A 21957-nucleotide genomic window follows, 5' to 3' on the forward strand; every position below is an offset into this window, starting at 1 on the left:
TTGAATAGCATGGTTCACATGGTTTCTTCTATATAAAGAAGCCATGATTAGCTTTTCTTCTCATCATCCCATTTCATTCTCAATCTCGAGTAGTCAGTCACTGCTAGAGAGTTAGTTTTTTTAGCCAAGGCTATACAATGGCCGTTCCTTTTTCTCAGTTACTGTTATTAATCATTGGTATTATCTGTTCAAGCTTATTCATTGTTAACTGTCATGGTTTCTCCATAAGAGATGCCACTGTAGAAGATTGTCAACAAGGATTCAAGGATAACACCTTGACATCTAGGCAACTCGTTGAGTTTTACCTCCAGGAGATTCAAACTCTCAACACAGCTCTCCGTGCAGTTATTGAGGTGAATCCAGACGCCCTGAGTATTGCTGACAGTTGCGACAGGGAGAGAAGATCTAGTCCCACTCCACTGGGAGGATTACACGGGATACCAATCCTCCTCAAGGACGACATAGCAACCCAAGACAAACTTAACACTACAGATGGATCATATGCACTATTGAGCTCTGTGGTCCCACGAGACGCTGGAGTGGTGACAAGGTTGAGAAATGCTGGAGCGGTGATTTTGGGGAAGGCCAGCTGCAGTGAGTGGTCTGGTTTCCGTGGCACCGGTGTTTCCCCTGGATGGTGTGGAAGAACTGGACAGGCCAGGGTACGTGCGAGAATAATTTGGAATATTGCTTTACATTCTCGTATATTCATGCTTTTAATTCCAAATGTACTGGGTGCTTCTGTTGTTGGCGTCATGTAATCAATGTTGTTGTTGATGACGATTATGTATGTGGTGCAGAATCCGTATGCTCTTTGGAGGAGCCCATGTGGTTCTAGCAGTGGATCAGCTATATCAGTTGCTGCAAATTTGGCAACAGTGTCTTTGGGACAGGAAACTGATGGATCAATGCTCTGTCCAGCAAGTTCTAACTCAGTTGTCGCAATCAAACCTACAGTCGGACTCACCAGTAGAGCCGGAATTCTTCCAGTCTCACCTACACAGGATACAGTGGGGTATGTAATTGTGGCCGTCTTCTTTAATTTGTGCAAAATTTTTGATCATCTTCTATAAGCATATGGATACTCTAAATCATGTCAAATCTAGACATTAATAAAATGGTGGGTTGAACAGACCAATGTGCAGAACAGTATCAGATGCAGTACACACACTGGATGCAATTGCGGGTTGCGATCCAAACGATGGAGTGACTTGTACACCAGCAGCGATCATACCTATAGGTGGTTACAAGCAACATCTAAAGACGAATGGCCTTCAAGGAAAACGGTTAGGAATAGTGAGGGCTCCGTTCTTCAATTTCCCCCCTGGATCATATCTTTCCACACTCTTTGAGGGTCACATCCAAACACTAAGGTATCCGGTTTTTTAAACTCTTTTTTTTTCTTCTTTTTTTGGAGATTGTAATTGGGTAGTTAAAGAAATGTTGATGGGTCTGGTCTGAACCAATATTTATTATTCTGTCTGTGGAAATGAAGGCAAGCAGGTGCAGTTGTAATTGACAATCTGGGAATCAACAATATCCAAACGATTCTCAATCCATACCAAAGTGGTCAGCAACGCGTTTTGTTATCTGAGTTCAAGCAATCTATTAATGTCTACTTGAGCGGACTAGTTTCTTCTCCTGTGAGGTCGTTAACTGATATAATCAACTTCAATAACAATAACATGTATTTGGTGAGTTCCAAGTTGCTAATATGATTAGTTACCATTTTGAGTACAATTTATACTTTCGCTAATGTGTCTTATCATGTGTATATCAGGAAATGCCGAATGTTTACAGTCAGGATCTTTTGGTAACATCTAATAACATGTACAGTGGACACCTGACAGAGAGGCAGCAAGCCCTTTGGAGTATGCAGAATCTTGACAGCAACGGATTTGTGAGACTGATGAATGTGTTCAATTTGGATGCGATCGTCACCCCAGGATCTGCCTTTTCAACTGTACTTGCAATTGGAGGACACCCTGGGATTAGTGTTCCAGCAGGGTATGATACTGATGGAATGCCTATTGGTATGTGCTTCGGTGGATTAAAGTTCACCGAAGCAAAGCTGATCGAATGTGCTTACGGGTTTGAGCAGATGACAATGATGAGGAGACCTCCTCATCTAACCAACTTGAGCATGAAGTAATCTATAACAAAATCTTAAGAGCTGTAGCGAAATCAGTCTAGTACTTAATTCAAGAACCATCATGAAGTTGTCGTATTTAAATTTGAATAAAAAAAAGGGGATTTTAACAAAGTGCCAAACTTTCAATTTTATGTTTAATAAAATGCCACCGTTTTTTTTAATATTTATAAAATGCCACACTATTGATTTTCTCCATCCCGTTTTTTTGAGTAATCGGTTCACTACCGTTAGTACCTATGTGGCAGTTAATCAGCCCTAAGAAAAGACATTTAAGCCCCCCAAATCATCTAACTAGGACTGATTCAAACCCATTTAACAGTGTGAGTCATTGCTGGTCTGAGTTGGCTGGTTGGATCAATCATCGGGCTCACCAGAATGGGGCATCATTGGAGCCGAGTTGACCTACCAGAACAAGGATTAGGTCGAGTTTCTGCTATTCTGGGATTTTCTCAAGAAAATTTCAGGCAATTTTTCCCTGGAAATTTACTAACATTCATCTATACTCTCCCTGCTGCTTCATTCTTTTCAGTTCTCCAACATCCAGTAAACACATCTTGTCCTTGTAATGATTCGATCTAATACAAACAGATTCATTTTTTATCTTGAGCTCTAAATTCCTCTTTGCAACGCGTAATTCAAACTCAAATCCATTCACATAAGCATCTCACAACACCACCAGTACCATTCCTCTGAATCACAAAACTCCTTTTCTATCGCAGACCCATTCATTCCATGGAAATGAGCTCAATTACCATCTGATCAATCAACAATAACGGGACTTCAAATCTGTTTTTCCTTCTGTTAATTAAAGATCAACGCAACAAGTTCTACCATCTGCACAATACCAAAAACATACATTCAAACCCTAAAATCTATTCCTCTCCCATCAACGGCGTCTTCTTTACCTTCTCTATTCATATGTATTCTTAATCCATCAACTCCAATTCATCATCTCTTCGGCTATATATCCCCTTCTTCACCAGCAGCGACGACCCTTCTCTATAAAATTAAGCATATGAAATCGGAAAAAATGAAAACCAAATTAAACCAAATTCTAAAAACCACCTCAACTGTGTGATTTAAACCTAATTTTGGTAAACCCCAAAATTTTCCCCAATTTCATAAATTAAGAAATCATACACTTGATTGACAGGAAGAACATGAGAACATAAAGATTTTTACAGGTGGTGGTGATGCGAAGCAGTTGTGATTGTGGTAATTCTATTGAAGAAGAATGTTATTGCGGCAATCCTTACTCATCTCGGTTTATTCGACTCAATTTGAGGTGGAGACCAGAGAGACCAGAGAGATAATAAACTTGTAATACTGTGAGGATAGATAAGTAATTCTATCATCAAAAATTGACTAGGTCAGCCATAAATGACCAATCATGTGGGCCTTAACGGAATTGATAACGGTTGTGGCATTTTATATACTCTGAAAAAAACGATGGCACTTTATGAATCCAGAAAACCAAAGTGTGGCACTTTGTTAAAATTCCCAATAAAAAAGCAATATGAATAATAAATCATCCTTTTATGTTGCTCATTTTGGCTTGACACTAAATTACGGTAAAAAATTCCACGTGCATTCATTTTGTACACTGGAGGGTTCATATTAGAGGAAAATTCTCTTTGCTAATTATGGGCTCTATCCTCCTGGTCTACAAATTAACATTAACACAATCCGATGAAAATGCTGAGAAGAATACGTACTTGCAGAATTTTCTTTCAATCACCTGCAAAACAAACTCCACCACCACCATTCCCTTTCTCTTTTAGGTTTCAATGTCATCATCTTCTCTTTTCAAAGTGCTGTTGTCTCTTGTTAGTTTTGCCATAGATTCCTAGCTAGTACTCTTAATTAACCAATCCATTTCAATCATAACGTCCTTAATTATGCTCTCTTTCTTAGATCTCTTTTAGATATTAATCCATGATTCATTCCAACCCTTTGTATCAATCATACAACATAGATCTTTCCTGGGGGTGCAGGTCATATTCAGGATGTACGATCATTTTGCTGGCTGATCTTCCTCGAATATTTTCTGGTCATTTCAACTGACGTGTTGTTATATGGAAGTTCTTGTATGGGCACAAAATCATAGACATATATAGGATAACATAAATTCTACACCAGAGATTGTTATTCAAAAAAAAATGAAAAAATCACAGGAGTGGCAGCGTCTAGGCATTTCCGATTTACCAGACATTATGCCAGCGGCGCAACGCCACAGACAACCTGTAAAGGGGACAGTTTGGGTCATTACATTGATTTCTTTGATTAGCATCTTTCTAATTGGTGTTTATATCTATCCTCCAAGAGGATATTTATCTTGTTATGTTTTTTCTGGAATCGGTTGTAAGTCTATCTCCGAGTGGCTACCACCTAGTACTCCTCCGACCAGGGAATACAGTGATGCTGAGATCGCAGCTCGTGGTGTCATCAGAGATATCTTGCAGGCACCTCCTTTGCAAACAAAGACGCCTAAAATCGCTTTCATGTTCTTGACTCCGGGCGCATTACCTTTTGAAACGCTATGGGATAAGTTCTTTGACGGTCATGAAGGCAGATTCTCCGTCTACGTACACGCATCTAGGGAAAGACCGGTACATTTGAGCCGTTACTTCGCCAACAGAGACATTCATAGTGAGAAGGTGGTATGGGGTAAAATTTCTATGGTTGATGCAGAGAGGAGACTACTTGGATTGGCCTTCCAAGACCCTGATAATCAACATTTTGTACTTCTCTCAGACAGTTGTGTTCCACTTCATAATTTCGATTATGTCTATAACTATTTGATGGATATAAATATGAGCTTTATTGATTGCTATGACGATCGAGGACCCCATGGATCTGCTGGCAGGTATTTAGAGCATATGTTACCTGAAGTTGAATACAAGGACTTCAGGAAAGGTTCTCAGTGGTTCACAATGAAGCGGCAACACGCTATGATAGTCCTGTCAGATAGTCTTTACTACGAGAAGTTCAAGCTTTACTGCAGGCCAGGTATGGAGGGAAATAGGAATTGCTACTCTGACGAGCATTACTTTCCGACACTTTTCCATATGATGGATCCTGGAGGCATAGCAAACTGGTCAGTGACATACGTGGATTGGTCTGAAAGGAAGTGGCATCCGAAAGCATATCGAGCTCAGGATTGTACCTATAATCTCCTGAAGAACATTACATCTATTGATGAGGGTATACATTTTACTAGTGATGAAAGGCAAATACTGATGGATGGAGCTTGCATGTGGAATGGGATGAAGAGGCCGTGTTATTTGTTTGCTAGAAAATTCTACGCGGAAACTCTGGACATTTTGATGCATTATTTATCCAATTACGCAGTTGGTAGAAACATAGATCCTACCGTTGATTATTAATTCTTTGTCACCAACTCGGGTTCTTTGTAGAAAATATTAGAACACTACTTCTGACCGCCAGATTTGATAGATTTAATGTAGAGAAACTTCATTCTGGTTCATATGTTCATTGGATCTTCGTATATAGAAATATTATGTACGTACAATGATTCGCTGCAATTATGATAATGGAGCTTAATTTTTTGCTGTAATTGGTGTTATTTTTTCCTTTCAAAGCACCCATTTATGAGTACGGCGCATCAGCATTATTTTCATCTTTGTAAAATAATCTATATAAGATCTTCATTTTTTTTCCGTACATTAACAAATACATTAACAAATTATGTTCTTCTTCTTCTCGTATTTTACTCATCTGATTAGAGAAAATGACTATTGGGAGTGATTATGGTCAAATCTTAGCTCGGAATTTCAATGATCGTATGATATATTCTTCTCTAGTGTACTAGTTAATCTTTTTCCTTTTTTTTTGGAATCTGGATCTTGTTAGGTTTTGTTAATGTGAACATCGTATGTTGTACTTGTTTGATGAATGCAGGGAACATTGATAAGACAGCAGTACGATGAACTCGTGAGAATGCGAGGTGTTGTTGGTCTCGACTTTATCGTTAATGTGCTTACAGTATTCTGCAATGATATGGACGAAATAATTAGTAAACTTGAAACACAACATATGTACGTAATAATCCTAAAGAAAAACCACCTTTTGTCTTGGTATTCTAACTAATGGTATTCTAATTTTCGGCTTCTTATTCTAATCTAAAACACAGGATGCGGCATCCGTATATCCGCCCAAAATGGATTGAGAAAATCAAAGAAAGCAGCCACTAGTAAGATACATATCATGATAGTTAATATATGGAGTTAGATCAATATTTTCCTAGTATCGATTGCATTTGTTACTGAATCTTCGAATCTCTCGAAGTTACACTGAGATGTTGTATATTGAATTTTTTTGGTGTCGCAGTGTTGGGGCAGATAAAGTAACTGAGGCCTGTAACGAGTACATGAAAGCTAAAAAGCAGCGGAAAGCAGCCAAGTACAGATGAAACTTCAATTTCATTTACTATTTTTCTGTTCCGCTACTTTCTTGCCACTAATGATTTACACTGTCGATGTTTTTCATTAGGTGTGAACGGGTTTTGTTACAGCTCAGACGTGAATTCGATCACGTAAAATCTGAATTCCTAGGAATTATAGAGGTAATAATACATAGTTCTTCAATTCATTCATCAGTACGTAGGATATTTCCTTTGTTTATTATCTGTTGATTTTTTGGTTAAATTTTGTTTGGATACGTGCAGATGGAACGTAAGATCATCCGAATTCAACTGCAAGCTCGGGATACCGCAACAGAGAGTACTGGTTCATCGTCTCCCAGACAACCTTGAAGATCTCAGTTTTTTGTCTTCCCTTCTTTAGTTGTCCTAAAAGGGTACTGATACATAATGTAATTTCTTGGTTCAAAAAGTGAAATGTTTCTCAACTGGTTTTCTTTTGCCAAGTTGATGTTTGTTATTTGAGTTTTATTGTTGTCAAAGTCCTAATGTAATGGAAATATGGTTGCCAAGGCAAGTCCGTATTCAATTGCTTTACTTCTAAGATTAATATATGAGAATATCTGAATTGTATCGAAGATAAAAATCTGAAACAATTTGCCCAATGAACAACAAACCTCCAAGGAATCAAAGAAGGATCTGATAGCGCTCAAATAACCTGCATTCAGTCACATTCAAACCAAATGCGAGTGATCCTCTCGTACGGGCAATCTTAAAACCCAACATAGCTCCCCAAAACTCAGCAGATACCGAGTTACCTACTCCAGTTGATTGCGACATAACAGCATTCTCTAACCCTGGTCATTATATTTGCTAGTTTTTTTTTTCTTTCTCCCACTCACTTTTAGAAAAAGAATTTTAAAATGGTACTGGCTTGTTGGTATTTACACGAAGTTACTGTGACCTTGTAGGTTTACTAGACTAATGTATACATTGCGCACAAAATCCTGGTGGCTCAAATTCCGTTATAATCAGATTCTGCATTTAACGTATACTGGATTCTGTCATAAATCGGAATTCAAATAAATTTGACATTCAGAAATTGTACGAAACTTCAAATTTGTGTATCCAAAAGGTATGATTACAATGTTTTATAACTCTTATCCAGATGCTTAGACACTGAGTTGTCATTCCCCAAAAACATTAACGATGCATCCTTACCAACAACCGGGACATTTATTTCTCTTCTTCTTATTTTGTCATGTCTAGTCATTGTACACAGTAAATGGATGAATTAAGTTAATACTCCTAGTATTTCCATTTAAACACAATGTACACTCAGCACTTAAGTTTGGTACAAGCACATGGAACGTACAAATCTATTATGTGCTGTACTTAAGGAAAATAACGCTGAGGAATAAATGACACCATTAAGAGCTTGTATCATAAAGCAATCCTTTTCTTCTTGTATATATCTTCTGGACACAAAAGAAAAAAGAAAAAAAGATCTATCTTCTGGAGCATATCCAATGGAGTGTTCGCTCTCAAACAAGAACTCAACTGGTTCTTGTGTCAGAAAATTCTCTGACGTATAACTCCTTAGAATTTTTATCTAGTCCTTAATTAGTCTTATGATTAGGATGATTTGTTTTATTTTTATACGTTTCTATCGAAAACTGTTTTAATTCTACAGATTTTGTTATTCATAAAATGTTGCAAATATAGTACTGATGTATGTTATACTTGTTGGTTGGATGCAGGGAACTTTGAACAGAAGTCAATATGAAGCATTACAAAATCAGCGTACCGGACTTAACCCTTGGTATATGGTTGAAACGCTAACAACATTTTGTACTCTGACCGATCAAAGGCTAGACGAGCTCAATCAGTATACGTAATTATTCATTTTCACTTTTTAATAGTGCGTATTCTCGTCTTTCTGCTATGCGTTTACTGATATTTTTGTTCTAATATTTGCAGTAAACCGGAATTTAACAAGCCAGTCATTAGAGCTTTAAAAGCAGTCACTGAGCTGTACGTATCGTTAAACTTTTAACGAAAACTCCACATAAATTGCATATATTTGGATCTAGTAATAACTTTTTAAAACTTACTTTCATGATTAATTTGGTGTTACACAGTATTGGATGTCAAAAGCTAGCCCTGGCTTGCGCCAGATTTCTTGAAATTAGTGAACAGGAAGGCACATCTGATGGAGAGTAAGAGCGAACCTTGTTTCTCACATGTTAACAAATGTTAAGAACATTGATTTTAGTTAGTTAGTTAAGTCTGTTTGTTTCAGCTGTCTTCACCATTCAGTTTAGAACTTTTGCTTCCTCTATGCTTACTCTTTTCTAAATGTTGATATTTTTCCTAAGATGTCGCGTCTGGTTGCTGAGACTAATGATAGAATTCTGAGATACAAAGGAGGTATTGGAGAATATCATTGAGGTAATATACATTGTTAAAACCCATCACCATGTGTCGTGAATACAATACGAGAACAAACCAGATTTTAACTATATTCATCTTCTTATATATGTATCTTTCGTTATTCTCTGAACAGATGACGTGACTTTAGCAAACACCTTATAGATCTACACATCTTATTAATTTGTTCCTCTAATGTGTGCTTGTTTCTGGATGTGCAGTTGGAAGAGAGGATTAACATTTTGGCTGCACCTTGAACACTCTGTCGTGGTCTTCTACAAACCCTGAAAATCTAGTTTCTCTGCTCTTGTACTTGGGACATATATACATGAGATGCATTTTGGTTTATAATTTCTTATTCTTCTATCGTTATTGTGATCCGAATGGATGCATCATTGTCATTTTTAATAGAAAATGACTTCATAGTTTGATAATAAAAAAGGGTTGTGTAATAATCTCTTGCTAATACCTATATTTTGGGTGCAATATATTGATGCTTAACATTATTCTTGGTAACGCGAAAATTTGAGGATACCCTCAGGAGTCAAATTTGGTACTCCATGGTTCCTATAGGTTTAGCAAGAGGTCCATCCACCAGGTACTACAGGTTTAGCATTAGAGCCTACTCCGAAAAGATATCCACTAATTCATGCGGGTGATCTCTATACTAGAATCTTCGTTGTTTTCCAAATGACGTAAGGATGAAAAACATCTTTGTGATTGGTATGTGAAGCCATTTGTAGTTTGTAATTCTGTATGCAAAATATTGACTTTCAGTATTATGTTCTTTATGTTGGATGCGCCATGGGAAACAATAATTCTGAGCAAGTACCCTCACTGACAAGTTTGATACTCTATGCTTCTAGCCTCAAGACCCTTAACTTTGTACTTCAGTACCCTGCGGAAAAGATCCACTGCACCATTCTAGCTAGTCATTCTGGTCTCTCGTATGTCTCTTGTCTTGCATCGCTACGGAAACATATTGCAAGTAACTGTTCATATTGCATGGTGCAAAGATATTCTCATAAGCATATTGCAAGTAAATGTTCATCCATTTTGTGCATTGCAGGGTTGACATAGTAAGGGCATTTTTAAGTGAAAGTTTGGGCTCCGTCAATCTGGTCTACAATATTAGCACAATTTGGTACCGATCCATGCACAATGGAAAAAACCTAAACAGAATCTTTAGCAAAATTCTATTATTAAATGGTTTTAAATGCAAAAAATCTTGAGCACATACGATGATTGGGCGCCGCAATAATTATGAGATGGTAATTGATAGAATTTTGGTATACTTGGAGTGATTTCTTCCTTTCAAAATCAAAGCACCCATTTATGAGTATGGATCAGCATTAATCACACACTAGTTGCCCCTTACCTATTTACTTTTGGTTCACACTATTTTCAAGCAACAACACACTTGATTCTTTTTCTCTTCAATCTCCTCGCAAACTGAAAAAAGATCAAGTACAAAATACACAATTTAAGAGAATCAAAATCAAGATTGATGCCAGCAGAAAGATTCCGGTAACTTAATCAAGAAAGAAGCCATCAAGGAGCCGATCTGATCAAAAAGAAAAAGAAAAATCATTAAGGAGCTAGAACAGGTAATGTATATCAACATATATATGAATTTTGTTTTGCATATATTTGAGTGGTTCAATGAATTTTCTTCTAGCCTGTTTGCATCATCTTTCATCCTTTATAGTTCTTGATTCTCAATTACCTAGCTATATCAGTGTAAGATACTAAGATAACAAAGAAGAAAAGATCTGGTAATGTGTTTCATTGTTTTGTTGTACTAGTAACAAGTGGAAGTACTTTGGGCATGATTTATGTCTTCAAATGGGAAGGAATATATTCCGAGCCTAGAAATTATTGGATCCTCCGACTTGGGCATACTTTAAAAATATGCATAAGTCTAGATTTAAATGTGAGACTGTTTGTTTTTTCATTTTGTGTTTCTTGATGTCTGACTCGGAATCTGACTCAGATGTAGGTAAATCAAAATATACCCGACTTGCAACGCACGTACATTACTAGTCTCAGCAAATATCTATAACTCTAGAAAATTCAAAAACTTTGAGTAAGGTGCGATAAGTTTAAATACTTTGTCATAATTTTAATGTTTGATCTAATACCATGATTGTTTGGATTCGACTCAGAATGTAACTCAGCGGTTTATCTTACTTTATCTTATTTGATTATTATCTGATCTCTAGCTTGGTTCATAAATCTGAGTATTGAAATAAAATGCCTTTCTTACCTAACTAGTTCCGCACATTTCTAACTGGGTTTAGGAGCTTTAATTTCTTTTATAATAACTCTGCGTTGATTGCTATTGAGCCGGATTCAAATTAGTTAAATTTACAAAATTTAATTAATAGCACGTTTGGATGTGCATTTATAAATAACTTTTTGACTTTTAGAAATAAAAAAAAAAATCAGTTTGGGTGGAGAATTTCAAACGCATAAGTATAAGTTATGATAGAAATTAATAACATTTTCCCAACCAATATAGTTAATATCGGATATCGGTTTATCTCGGTCGAGACCGATACACTGGTACAACTTTATATCCGGGATATTATCGTTGAAATATCGGTTTTAAATTTTAAGACTATAATTTTATAGCAGACATTTTCTTCACACATTTTCTGTTAGATATAATAAATACCATCAATTTCATCAAAAACACAAAAGAGTAACTTCAATAACTTTAAAGTTCACTACCTAAAATGATATTGAGAAGAAGAACATGATTTATTGAACTAAATTTCTGAAGAACGCGGTCTGTTTTTCTTTTACTTACGTTTTTCGGCTGAAGAACACTTCATTTTGCATCGAGTTTTAGGGATTTATCCCTTTCTTTTTATGAAAAACCTAAAGTACCCTTGATCTTTACCTGAAACGACTAAAAAAATCCAATACCGGATTATCGTAAAAAACTCGTATCGGCTCATATCGACCGATATTTTTGGGCAAATATCACATCGCCGATATACTGCTTCTCGTATCGCTCCAGAGCCAATATTGACTACATTGTTCCCAACCCTAATAAATCCATCCACCTTAACTTAATCCACAGTAACATCATCACGTGTGGAGTGTGGTAGATATCCAACATAAATACCATTTCCAAACCACTTTCCTCCTGTCAGTAAAAAAAACGACAATTCACTTCCCGGAATCTGAACCCACTTTCTCGGATTCTGTTCACACTTTCCGGAACCTGGACCAACTTGCATTGTCAAAACTTTAATTGTTGCATGTACCAAATAATCCCAGTTCCCAACGGCAAAAGCCCTTTCTATTTATTTGCCGCGCAATAATAATTCCTAGTTTCTAGTAACCCCCGGGACTTTACAGTCCCAAAAAGGAAACCCCTTGTTTTGAAAAGAAATTTCTAGGGCATCATAAAATTCTCATTGATTTAAACACAAAAAAAAAGGTTCAATCTTGAATCTTTGTTCTGTTTTTCTAATGGATTCTTCAACATCAACAATGGATATCTCAACAGGGATAAACCCTTTGAAGAGAAAATTTCAAGACATGGAAGAATCATCAAACCCTAATGGTTTGATCAATAGTGGGGGTGATGATTCTGATCAAAAGGAGCTTAATTTGGATTTAAACATCAAAGATGTTGATATAAGAAGGTAATAATTTTATTACTGATTAATTTTTTTTTTTTGTTTTGTGATGTTTTTGATTTTGGGGGTTTTGATTTGTAGTTATCAGAGGAAGGTATTTGAAGTAGCTGTTAAGAGGAATACAATTGCTGTATTGGATACTGGGTCCGGGAAAACAATGATTGCTGTTATGTTGATTCAACATATTGGGTTGAATAATGAAGATGGGAAATTGATGATTTTTCTTGCTCCTACTGTTCATCTTGTTACCCAGGTATTAATTTTTGAGGTTTTGATTCAATGTGGAGTTAAATGGGTTGATTGGGATGGTTTTTGTGAGTTCAATTCTGTTAATTTTGTGTCTTGATTCATGAATTTTGTGTTCTTTCTGAATAAAATTGGTTGTTTCTTGATGGTTCTGCATGCTAATTTGGTTTTTTTTCGGGTCGAAATTTTTGCACTTACGTTTTATGGCTACTATTGGGGGCTGCATCTGAGATTTGTGTGAATTTCCGAGAAGTCATATAGGGGTATACCGTTGTCTTTATGAATTGGGTGCTAATGGGACTAAATGTGGGATTCTTTTGAGTTTCCGAGAGTTATTCTAGGGATTTATCTTTGTTTTAATGCTTTTGGTTGCTAATGGGACTGAATGTGCATTTTGTTTGAGTTTGCGAGAGTTGTTATAGGGATAGATCTTTATTTTTATGGTTTTGGTTGGCTATTGGAATTGAATGAGTGATCTGGGTTGTGTTTTCGAGTGGCAAGAGACATTCTAGAGATTTGAATGAATATGTGATCAAACCATTAGGGTTTAAATTGGAGAAACCAATTGATCCTACTGATGATTATACAGAATCTCTGCCTCAACCACCTCCAATTAATCATCAGTAGGATCAATTGGTTTCTCCAATGGGTCTCTCATTCTCGGTCACCATATGTTTCTCCTTTGCTGCAGTTTTAATGTTTTAATTGGAGGTGGTTGGTGCAATGATTTTGCGTTGCCACCAGTAGGATCAATTGGTTTCTGCAATGGGTCTCTGATTCTCGGTCGCCATGCGGTTGTCCATAATATTGGTGTTTAAATGTTGGTTTTGCATTGCAGCAAGCTGAAGTTTTAAGGATCAACACAGACTTTAAAGTGGAGGAATACTATGGAGCTAAAGGGGTTGATGTGTGGACTGCAGAACATTGGGAGAACGAAAGAACAAAGAATGATGTAACTGTTTGATTCTTTTATTTTCTCTTTTGTTTTAGTGGTGATGCCTTTTGCCATTATTTTATGATTTCCCTTTAAACGTATTGCAGGTAATGGTAATGACCCCTCAGATTCTATTGGATGCTATGAGGAAAGCATTCCTCAGTTTAGATAATGTGTGTCTACTGGTGTTTGATGAATGTCATCGTACAACTGGAAACCATGCTTATGCAAAAATAATGAAGGTAAAAGTCTCATCCAATATTATGAGAAGTACATTACTTATGGCGTATGTGATATTGGAACATACTTAATCATTATTACTTTCTATCGTTGTAGGAGTTCTATCACAGGTCTACAAACAAGCCAAAAATATTTGGGATGACTGCTTCCCCTGTTACAAAGAAAGGCAAGAAACTTCCTCAACCATTATTATGCAGTTTATATGTCTTGTATTCGTCTTTAATATTCCCCTACATTCAGGTAATTCGTCTGCGGAAAACTGTAATGATCAAATGGCTTCACTAGAAAGTGTCTTAGACTCCAAGGTCAGTTATACTTAATTGCTCAAATGAAAGCAAATCTTTTAAATTCTTTACTGAATGTTTAGTTTAAACGATGTGGTTGAATCCCAAACTTGCTGGTGTACTCCTATACAGATTTATACAGTAGAAGACAGAAATGAAGTAGAACTATTTGTTCCTTCCGCCAAAGAAATCAAAAGATACTATGACCCTAGCAAGTTCTCTCATGAAGATTTGAAAACACAGCTGAAATCTTCCTGGTCAAAGGTATCCCCGGTGTCTCTCTCCCTCCCTTACCATTTCTTTATAACTATTGCTCGCTTGTAAACATCTTATAGTGTTCTTCTGCATGAGCAGTTTGACAGTTTATTGGTTAAAGCACAAAATTTGAAGTCAAGTCAGTTTAGAGATGTTGATGAAACATTTAAAGCACTGAAAAAAAAGTTGTCTAGTTACTATCTGAAGATTGCATATTGCCTTGAAGATCTTGGCCTTCTATGTGCACATGAGGTATGCCTTAATAACTGATGTTTAAAATATTGGATTCTTTATTTACCATGATGTGCGTATCCAAGTCACTGTAAAAACACACCTTTTTTACAGACCACCATGTAGACATGCTTGTGCTTGATATTCAAATATTTAAATCTAATACCATTCCGTATATTCTTGCTTTTAGGCTGCCAAAGTATCTATTGAAAGTGTTCGTGTTTCGGACATTTCAATGGAGTGCGAATTGTATCAAGAATGTTTTGTGCAGTGTAGATATTTTCTTGAAGAGGTTTTGCTTATACTTGAACAATCTCTGCCGCCTGGTATGTTGAGAATAGCTTTTTTTTGTTGATTTTATTAAGCGTATTTAATCTGATCTTTACTAAGAAAAAGCTTATGTTCTTTTGTCTTTTCTTATGATACACTTACCTGTATAATTCTGTTTTTCTTGTTTCCAGGTAGTGACAAGCTTTTCAATATAGAATCTAGCATTTCAGATGCATCTAAAAAGGGTTATATAACTCCCAAGTTATATGGGCTCGTTCAAACATTTCAATCCTTCGGGTAGGAAGAGTTCCATTGGCTCATCCACTCCTGACATTTAACGTCTTCTAATCTGCTCTTTATATTGTACTTTGTGCATGCAGGGACATTAAAGATTTACTTTGCCTAATCTTTGTTGAAAGGATCATCACAGCAAAAGTGATTGAAAGATTTATGAGGAAAGTTAGTTACCTATCTCATTTCACAGTTGCATATCTGACTGGAGGAAATGGTGTGATGGATGCACTGAAACCAAAAGTTCAAAAGGAGACTTTGGATGCATTTCGCTCTGGGAAGGTAAAAATCTCGTTTTACTTCTCAGTTGCAACTGGACTTAAGTTTTTACTGGTACTTGGCTCACTTCAAAAATTTAACTGTTTTTGCATACAACATTTTCTGTAGATAAACTTGTTGTTCACTACTGATGTGGCTGAGGAGGGACTACATATACCTAATTGCTCCCGTGTTGTAAGGTTTGATCTACCTAAAACAGTTCGTAGCTATGTTCAGTCTCGTGGTCGAGCTCGTCAGAGTGATTCCCAGTACATCTTGATGCTTGAAAGGTAAATATTTTTAAGGCCCCATCCTCGAAGGGGGATCCGAGAATCAAACTTGCATTTTCGTTAAGTCATGCACTGCTTGTTGAGTCTATCTGGTATTGTTGAGGTTGACATGTTTTCTAAGTTGACGGAATTGCTTTCCTAGTTTTGATATCTGTATAGCCTTTCTTGTTTCAAAAATAGTCTTTAGTTCTGTTTTGATAGTGATGTCACATATTCGTTACGCAAGTCTAATTATACATTTATATAGGGGAAACACAATCCAGAGAGACTTGTTATTTGATGTTATCAAGAGCGAGCAATCTATGACAGCTGCCGCTTCACATAGAGATCCAGATGCTGGCATTACTAAGTTATGTTGTGGTGAAGAGACTGAGCCTTACTATGTGGTGTCTACTGGAGCATCCGTGACTGTTGATTCTAGTGTTAGTCTCATCTATAGATACTGTGAAAAGCTACCTGGAGATAAGTAAGATTTTTATTGTTTTATCAATCTCTCAATTATCGTTTCTTAACTTTTTATTTGGTACTCTCATGACCAGTTTGATTTCCTTTTGATGTAGGTACTTTTCTCCAAAGCCTATTTTTCAACTTTCATTATTTGGAGGCGCCTATGAATGTATATTGATTTTACCCCCTAATGCGCCATTTAAAAGATTAGTTGGTCCTAGTGTTATAAATTCACACTTGTCGAAGCAGTTGGTATGTCTCGAAGCATGCAAGAAACTGCATCAAATGGGAGCTCTTGACGATCATCTCCTTCCTTGTATTGAAGAGCCTCCGGAAAATGATCTCATCAAGAGCAATAAACCTTATTCTTCGGCTACTGGTAAGAATCTGTACATTTTTTGGCATGTTCCGATTTGATGTTTTGTTATTCACTCACCTTCTTTGTTTTTTGTTTTCCTGAAGGGACAACAAAAAGAAAAGAACTACATGGGACCACAATTGTCCGTGCTTTATCTGGATTTTGGGCGGAGAATTTGAATAGCGTCACTTTGCATGCATATAAATTGGACTTTGCTTGTGATCAGGTTGATGTATTCTACTCTAGCTTTGTTCTCTTGCTTGAGGCAAAACTAGATGATGATGCAGCAAATGCTGAGGTGGAACTTTTTTCGATCCCTAACAAGTTCATCAAGTCTTCTGTGACCCCATGTGGACAATTCCACCTGGACATGGAGCAGGTACTATAACTAGGAAAACATAATTTCATTCGGCGATTGATCTTCTTATTAACGTACTTCTTTTAGGCTGTGGATATCTGAGCTGAACTGTTTTCCTGAGCAGCCTAACAAGTTTCTACAGACAACAAAACAGTGCGAAATAGCTTGTTGGGTTTTATAATGACAGGCCATTTCAGAAGTTTTTGTTATCAGCGATTATGGATCAACTTTATGAACTTGAGCTGAAATCATTTATTTTATTTTTTTTACGTAACAGGTGAAGAAAGCAAAGATTTTTCAGGAACTTTTTTTCAATGGTTTATTTGGAAAGCTTTTTGTTGGATCGAAATCAACTGGAATTAAAAGAGAATTCTTACTTAAGAAAGACACAAGCTCTTACTGGAGCAATTCAAATTTGTATATGCTTTTACCGCTTGAATCAACTGTTCCAAGTCACGAATCTTTGAGAATCAACTGGGGAGAAATTAGTGCAAGTAACTCAGCAGTTGAGTTTATGAAGACACATTCTGTGGAAGATAATAACTGTTCCTCCAATTCTAATACGGATAATTTATCATTTGGGAATGAATGCAAGAGCTCAGAAGATTCCATCAATTTGGCTGATTGTTCAGTTGATAAAAACTCAGTAAAAGACATGGTCGTCTTGGCAATTCACACTGGAAAACTTTATTCTGTCCTTGAGGTGATGGCTGATAAATCTGCTGAGACTTCATTTGATGGAAACACAGATGAGGCTCCATCAAGCTACACTTCCTTCAGGGATTACTTTAGTAAAAAGTGAGTAATTTCTTACATTTCTTGCTGACCCTTGCATATTACTCGAATGGTGTAAATTTGTCACTTTTTAGACCTGCTTAAGACCTCCTGTTGATTGGTATGAGTTTTGCATTGCCTGTCGGACAATTTGACACCGTTAACATTCCCGCCCAGGCACCATGACAAGGCAGGGCCTAGGTGGCTCTAAAAGATGGTGATCTTATGTGTTTTCTTTCTGTTGTTGTTCTGTTACTTTTATTTTTTTACTTCTTCTGCATCGAACATATCCATCTTAATATCTTATTAACCCTGTTGATCCAGGTATGGCATTGAGCTGAAGCATCCAGAACAGCCTCTGTTTTTATTGAAGCAAAGCCACAACCCACACAATCTTCTTCTTACAAAGGATTCTTATGAAGGTCAGTCAATTTCTCTTCTTGATCGATCAATTTATATTATAGTGTCTTAACGATACCTGAGAGCTTACATTTCTGCCTGTACTAGTGATGACTTAATCGTGTTGTATTCATTTGCCTTAGCAAATTGCAAATTATTTCGATAATCTCTTGTTGTTTTCAGGTGCCCCCACGAACAAGAAGAAAAAGAAAGGTAGCTCTAATAGGATGGTAGAGAAGCCACTGTTTACTATCCACATGCCTCCAGAGCTTCTAATTAAAGTCGGTGTATCAGTAAGCGTTTTAAAATCTTTTTACTTGCTGCCATCTTTAATGCACCGGTTGGAGTCTCTAATGCTGGCGAACCAACTTAGAGAAGAAATTTCAAGTCCTTCTGACAGTCCACTCATATCAAGCGCTCAGGTTTGTCACATAAAACATCCCTTTCAATTTCATTCTATGATATTTACCTTTAATTTCAAGGACCCCACGTAATGTTTGGTCATTATTGAGAGCCTTTGTCGCGTCTAGGTTCTGGAGGCAATTACTACACTCAGATGTTGTGAAAAGTTCTCTCTCGAGCGCTTGGAATTGTTGGGTGATTCTATACTGAAATATGCTGTTACTTGCTATCTGTTTCTCAAATACCCGGGGAAGCATGAAGGGCAGTTATCTTCCCAGAGATCCCACGCTGTTTGTAACTTAACATTACATAAGTGTGGAACAAACCGCAAAATACAGGTAGGTTCGGATCGGTGCATTTGCTTCTTTTGCATGCTCTTCGGAGACCTGTTAAGCATTTATTTGTTCTGTTTTAATTGTTTTCCCAGTTTTTTCTGTTTCTAGTTTATACTTGCAAATTTATTTTACAAGTGTATTCTTGTTTTCATTTTTCATGAAATTTTTTATGCCAATGTTTGGCTTCTTCTGCATAGGGCTATATACGAGACAGTGCATTTGATCCACGTCGCTGGGTAGCTCCAGGACAACGTTCTATACGCGCACCCGTCCCTTGTCTTTGTGGCGTAGATACTTGTGAAGTGCCTTTAGACAGTAGATATGAAACTGATGATGCCTCTGTTATGGTTGGAAATCCTTGTGATAACGGTCACAGGTGGATGTGCTCTAAGACTATAGCAGATTGTGTTGAAGCACTGATAGGAGCATACTATGTTGGTGGTGGATTAAGCGCTGCATTCCATGTGATGAAATGGTTGGGTATCCCTTGCAAGTTTGAGCCATCATTAGTTGATGAAGCCATTAACAAAGCATATCTACTGTGTCCTGTGCCAAAAGTGGATGAATTCAACATGTTAGAATCAAAACTTGGGTATAACTTTTCCGTCAAGGGTCTTTTGTTGGAAGCAATTACACATGCATCTTATCAGCAAGAAGTTGGGGTTGGCTTTTGTTATCAGGTACGGAAAAACATCTGGGATAACGTCTCCGTAATCTTTCTTCTTCGGGTGATCAGAAAATTTTTCTGTAAACACTACATTACTGATGAGCTGAATAGCTGATTATCTTTTCATTTTGTGTTTCAGAGACTTGAATTTCTCGGCGATTCTGTGCTGGATGTTCTTATTACTTTGCACCTTTTCGAAAGCCACACAGATGTTGATCCAGGGGAGTTGACTGATTTACGTTCTGCTTCTGTTAATAACGAAAATTTTGCTCAAACTGTAGTTAAGCATAATATTCAACAACATCTTCATCACTCTTCTGGACTTCTATGCGAACAAATAACAGCATATGCACAGTCTGTCCAGAAGTCTAAGAAAACCCAAGGAATTAAATGCCCCAAAGTAAGTTTATATCTTACTATCGGCTTTACTTTTTCACAAGTTGGATGTGGAGTGGGATGAAAAGTCATCATTCGATTTATTTTTATTGTTCTAACAATCATTTCTGTTTTTCTGCAACAGGCTCTTGGAGACTTGTTAGAGAGTATAACAGGGGCAGTTCTATTGGACACTAAACTTAACCTTGATATTGTCTGGAAAGTATTTAAACCACTACTCTCTCCGATTGTTACACCTGAGAAACTTGACTTGCCTCCATATCGAGAACTAATCGAACTGTGTAGCCATTATGGGTTCTCTTTAAAAGACACATTGACAAAGAATGGAGAAATGGTTCATGCGGAGCTTCGCTTACAAACAAAAGATGTTCTGCTGATACGAGAGGGATCTGACAGAACCAGAAAGACTGCTAAAGGCCAGGCAGCTGTTCATTTATTAAAAGACTTGGAGGTTTGTCATAACTGAAGCTTTAGCCGTTTTTATTTTTCAAACCTTGTGAAAATGAAATCATTTTTGATGCTTCGTACTTACTTTCACATGTATGTTACTGCAACAGGCTAGAGGCATCCTCCATGTACGATATGATTATATGGAAAAGACTCGTGAAACACAATCCCGTGAAAGTTCCCCTACTAACATGGATATTGACACCTGCCAAAAGTCAAATGGTAAAAATCACGCTGGCCCTGTCAGTAAAAAGATAAAGACAGCACAAGGCGCGTTACCTGTGAAACCAACTGCAGACCAATCCAGTTCCAAGGACTGTTTAGGTATGAATGACCATGTTCTTGACCAGCACAAAGTTTCGGGGCTAACATATTTACTTTGACCAAAACTTAGTCAGCTGATTCAACTTCATTTTGATTAAAATTTGTTAATTTCTTTGATGGTGTATTTGCAGTTAATGTCGTAATTAACATGAAGAAAGGAGGTCCCCGAACATCTCTTTATGAGCTCTGTAAAAGTTTGCAGTGGTCAACGCCAACATTCCAATTCGAAGAATACAAGTCCAAGTTAGTAAAAACAAATTCCTCCGCATTTCACCCTCACATCTGTTTAGATACAATTGGTTTTAATACTGGTTTCTAATTTTTGTGCAGAACTGAAATGATATTTGTTGAAGGTTCAGAAAGACGGACAGGTTTTAATGCCTATACGTCAACAATAACCTTGAACATACCGAACTCAGATGCTATTAAATTGGCAGGTGAACAAAAAGCTGATAAGAAGACTTCTATGGATTCTGCAGCACTTTGTATGCTTTACGAACTTGGTAGACTAGGAAAGTGCTTGATCACCAATCTGTAATAAAGCTTCGTATGTAAATTAATTCGTGCATATTTGCTTGGCGAAATGGAAGGACAAACAAATGTGTGTCATAGCCCATAATAATATGTATTATAATTGTTTCTCACTTCCATAGCATTTCGTATGCAATTTATTAACCTTTGTATCCTCTCAGTTGATGCGAATACTCTTGTTTTTCTTTACTGGAGCTTGTTTTTTTAACTTCATCTTATTGTTCTTACAGTCCAATTTTTTTTTCCCTGTACCTAAATCTCTAGTAGGTCTTATAGTGAAGAGTTTACTCAGCAAATTGTAATTATCACTTGTTAAAAACAAATTAGCTTCTAATTATTTTACATTTGACCCCTTGGGTTGACTTGACTATATACCTCATTGGCTCTCGGGTTTATTAACTTTTTTGGTTAGATTGATGATGATGGTCTGGTTTGGTACAAGGAAGAGGGACCTTTGATTGCTATACTAAGAGTAGGAATTACTAACATTTAGTCCCACAATTCTGTTGGTCTTTGGACACTCTAGCTCTACCTGCTCAGGCCTAGTACTGGTTATGTAAATATCCGGCAAGTAGCTTAACCAAATAACTTAATCAAAGATATT

At 36.9% G+C, this 21957-nt stretch overlaps 3 protein-coding genes across 3 annotated transcripts; all 3 read left to right on the forward strand.

Annotated features, from left to right (window-relative positions):
• On the forward strand, positions 1-3520 carry LOC113326942 (probable amidase At4g34880). The gene is made up of 5 exons (XM_026574597.1): positions 1-662; positions 801-1015; positions 1134-1373; positions 1496-1694; positions 1781-3520. The coding sequence occupies exons 1-5, from the start codon at positions 138-140 to the stop codon at positions 2150-2152; spliced, it is 1551 nt and encodes a 516-aa protein (XP_026430382.1). The 5' UTR covers positions 1-137; the 3' UTR covers positions 2153-3520.
• A 335-nt stretch (positions 3521-3855) lies between these two features.
• On the forward strand, positions 3856-5848 carry LOC113326634. The gene has a single exon (XM_026574335.1). The coding sequence runs from the start codon at positions 4312-4314 to the stop codon at positions 5536-5538; it is 1227 nt and encodes a 408-aa protein (XP_026430120.1). The 5' UTR covers positions 3856-4311; the 3' UTR covers positions 5539-5848.
• A 6475-nt stretch (positions 5849-12323) lies between these two features.
• Positions 12324-21563, forward strand: LOC113326747 (endoribonuclease Dicer homolog 3a-like). Its single transcript, XM_026574403.1, has 25 exons — positions 12324-12622; positions 12698-12869; positions 13701-13814; positions 13904-14038; positions 14133-14202; positions 14277-14341; positions 14453-14584; positions 14675-14827; positions 14997-15132; positions 15268-15373; positions 15457-15649; positions 15755-15915; positions 16163-16381; positions 16476-16741; positions 16825-17099; positions 17356-17876; positions 18177-18274; positions 18435-18673; positions 18782-18991; positions 19186-19668; positions 19795-20055; positions 20176-20502; positions 20609-20822; positions 20954-21065; positions 21153-21563. The coding sequence occupies exons 1-25, from the start codon at positions 12447-12449 to the stop codon at positions 21358-21360; spliced, it is 5046 nt and encodes a 1681-aa protein (XP_026430188.1). The 5' UTR covers positions 12324-12446; the 3' UTR covers positions 21361-21563.
• The last annotated feature ends 394 nt before the right edge of the window (positions 21564-21957 follow it).

Source organism: Papaver somniferum, unplaced genomic scaffold (genome assembly GCF_003573695.1).
Source record: "Papaver somniferum cultivar HN1 unplaced genomic scaffold, ASM357369v1 unplaced-scaffold_10, whole genome shotgun sequence".
NCBI lineage: Eukaryota > Viridiplantae > Streptophyta > Magnoliopsida > Ranunculales > Papaveraceae > Papaver > Papaver somniferum.

Coding starts and splice junctions, on each gene's coding strand:
- LOC113326942 (XM_026574597.1), top strand. CDS start 138: ATGGCCGTTCCTTTTTCTCAGTTACTGTTATTAATCATTGGTATTATC. Junction 663..800: donor GAAGAACTGGACAGGCCAGG/GTACGTGCGAGA, acceptor TATGTGGTGCAG/AATCCGTATGCTCTTTGGAG. Junction 1,016..1,133: donor CCTACACAGGATACAGTGGG/GTATGTAATTGT, acceptor TGGGTTGAACAG/ACCAATGTGCAGAACAGTAT.
- LOC113326747 (XM_026574403.1), top strand. CDS start 12,447: ATGGATTCTTCAACATCAACAATGGATATCTCAACAGGGATAAACCCT. Junction 12,623..12,697: donor AAAGATGTTGATATAAGAAG/GTAATAATTTTA, acceptor TTTGATTTGTAG/TTATCAGAGGAAGGTATTTG. Junction 19,669..19,794: donor GGGTTGGCTTTTGTTATCAG/GTACGGAAAAAC, acceptor TTTGTGTTTCAG/AGACTTGAATTTCTCGGCGA.
- LOC113326634 (XM_026574335.1), top strand. CDS start 4,312: ATGAAAAAATCACAGGAGTGGCAGCGTCTAGGCATTTCCGATTTACCA.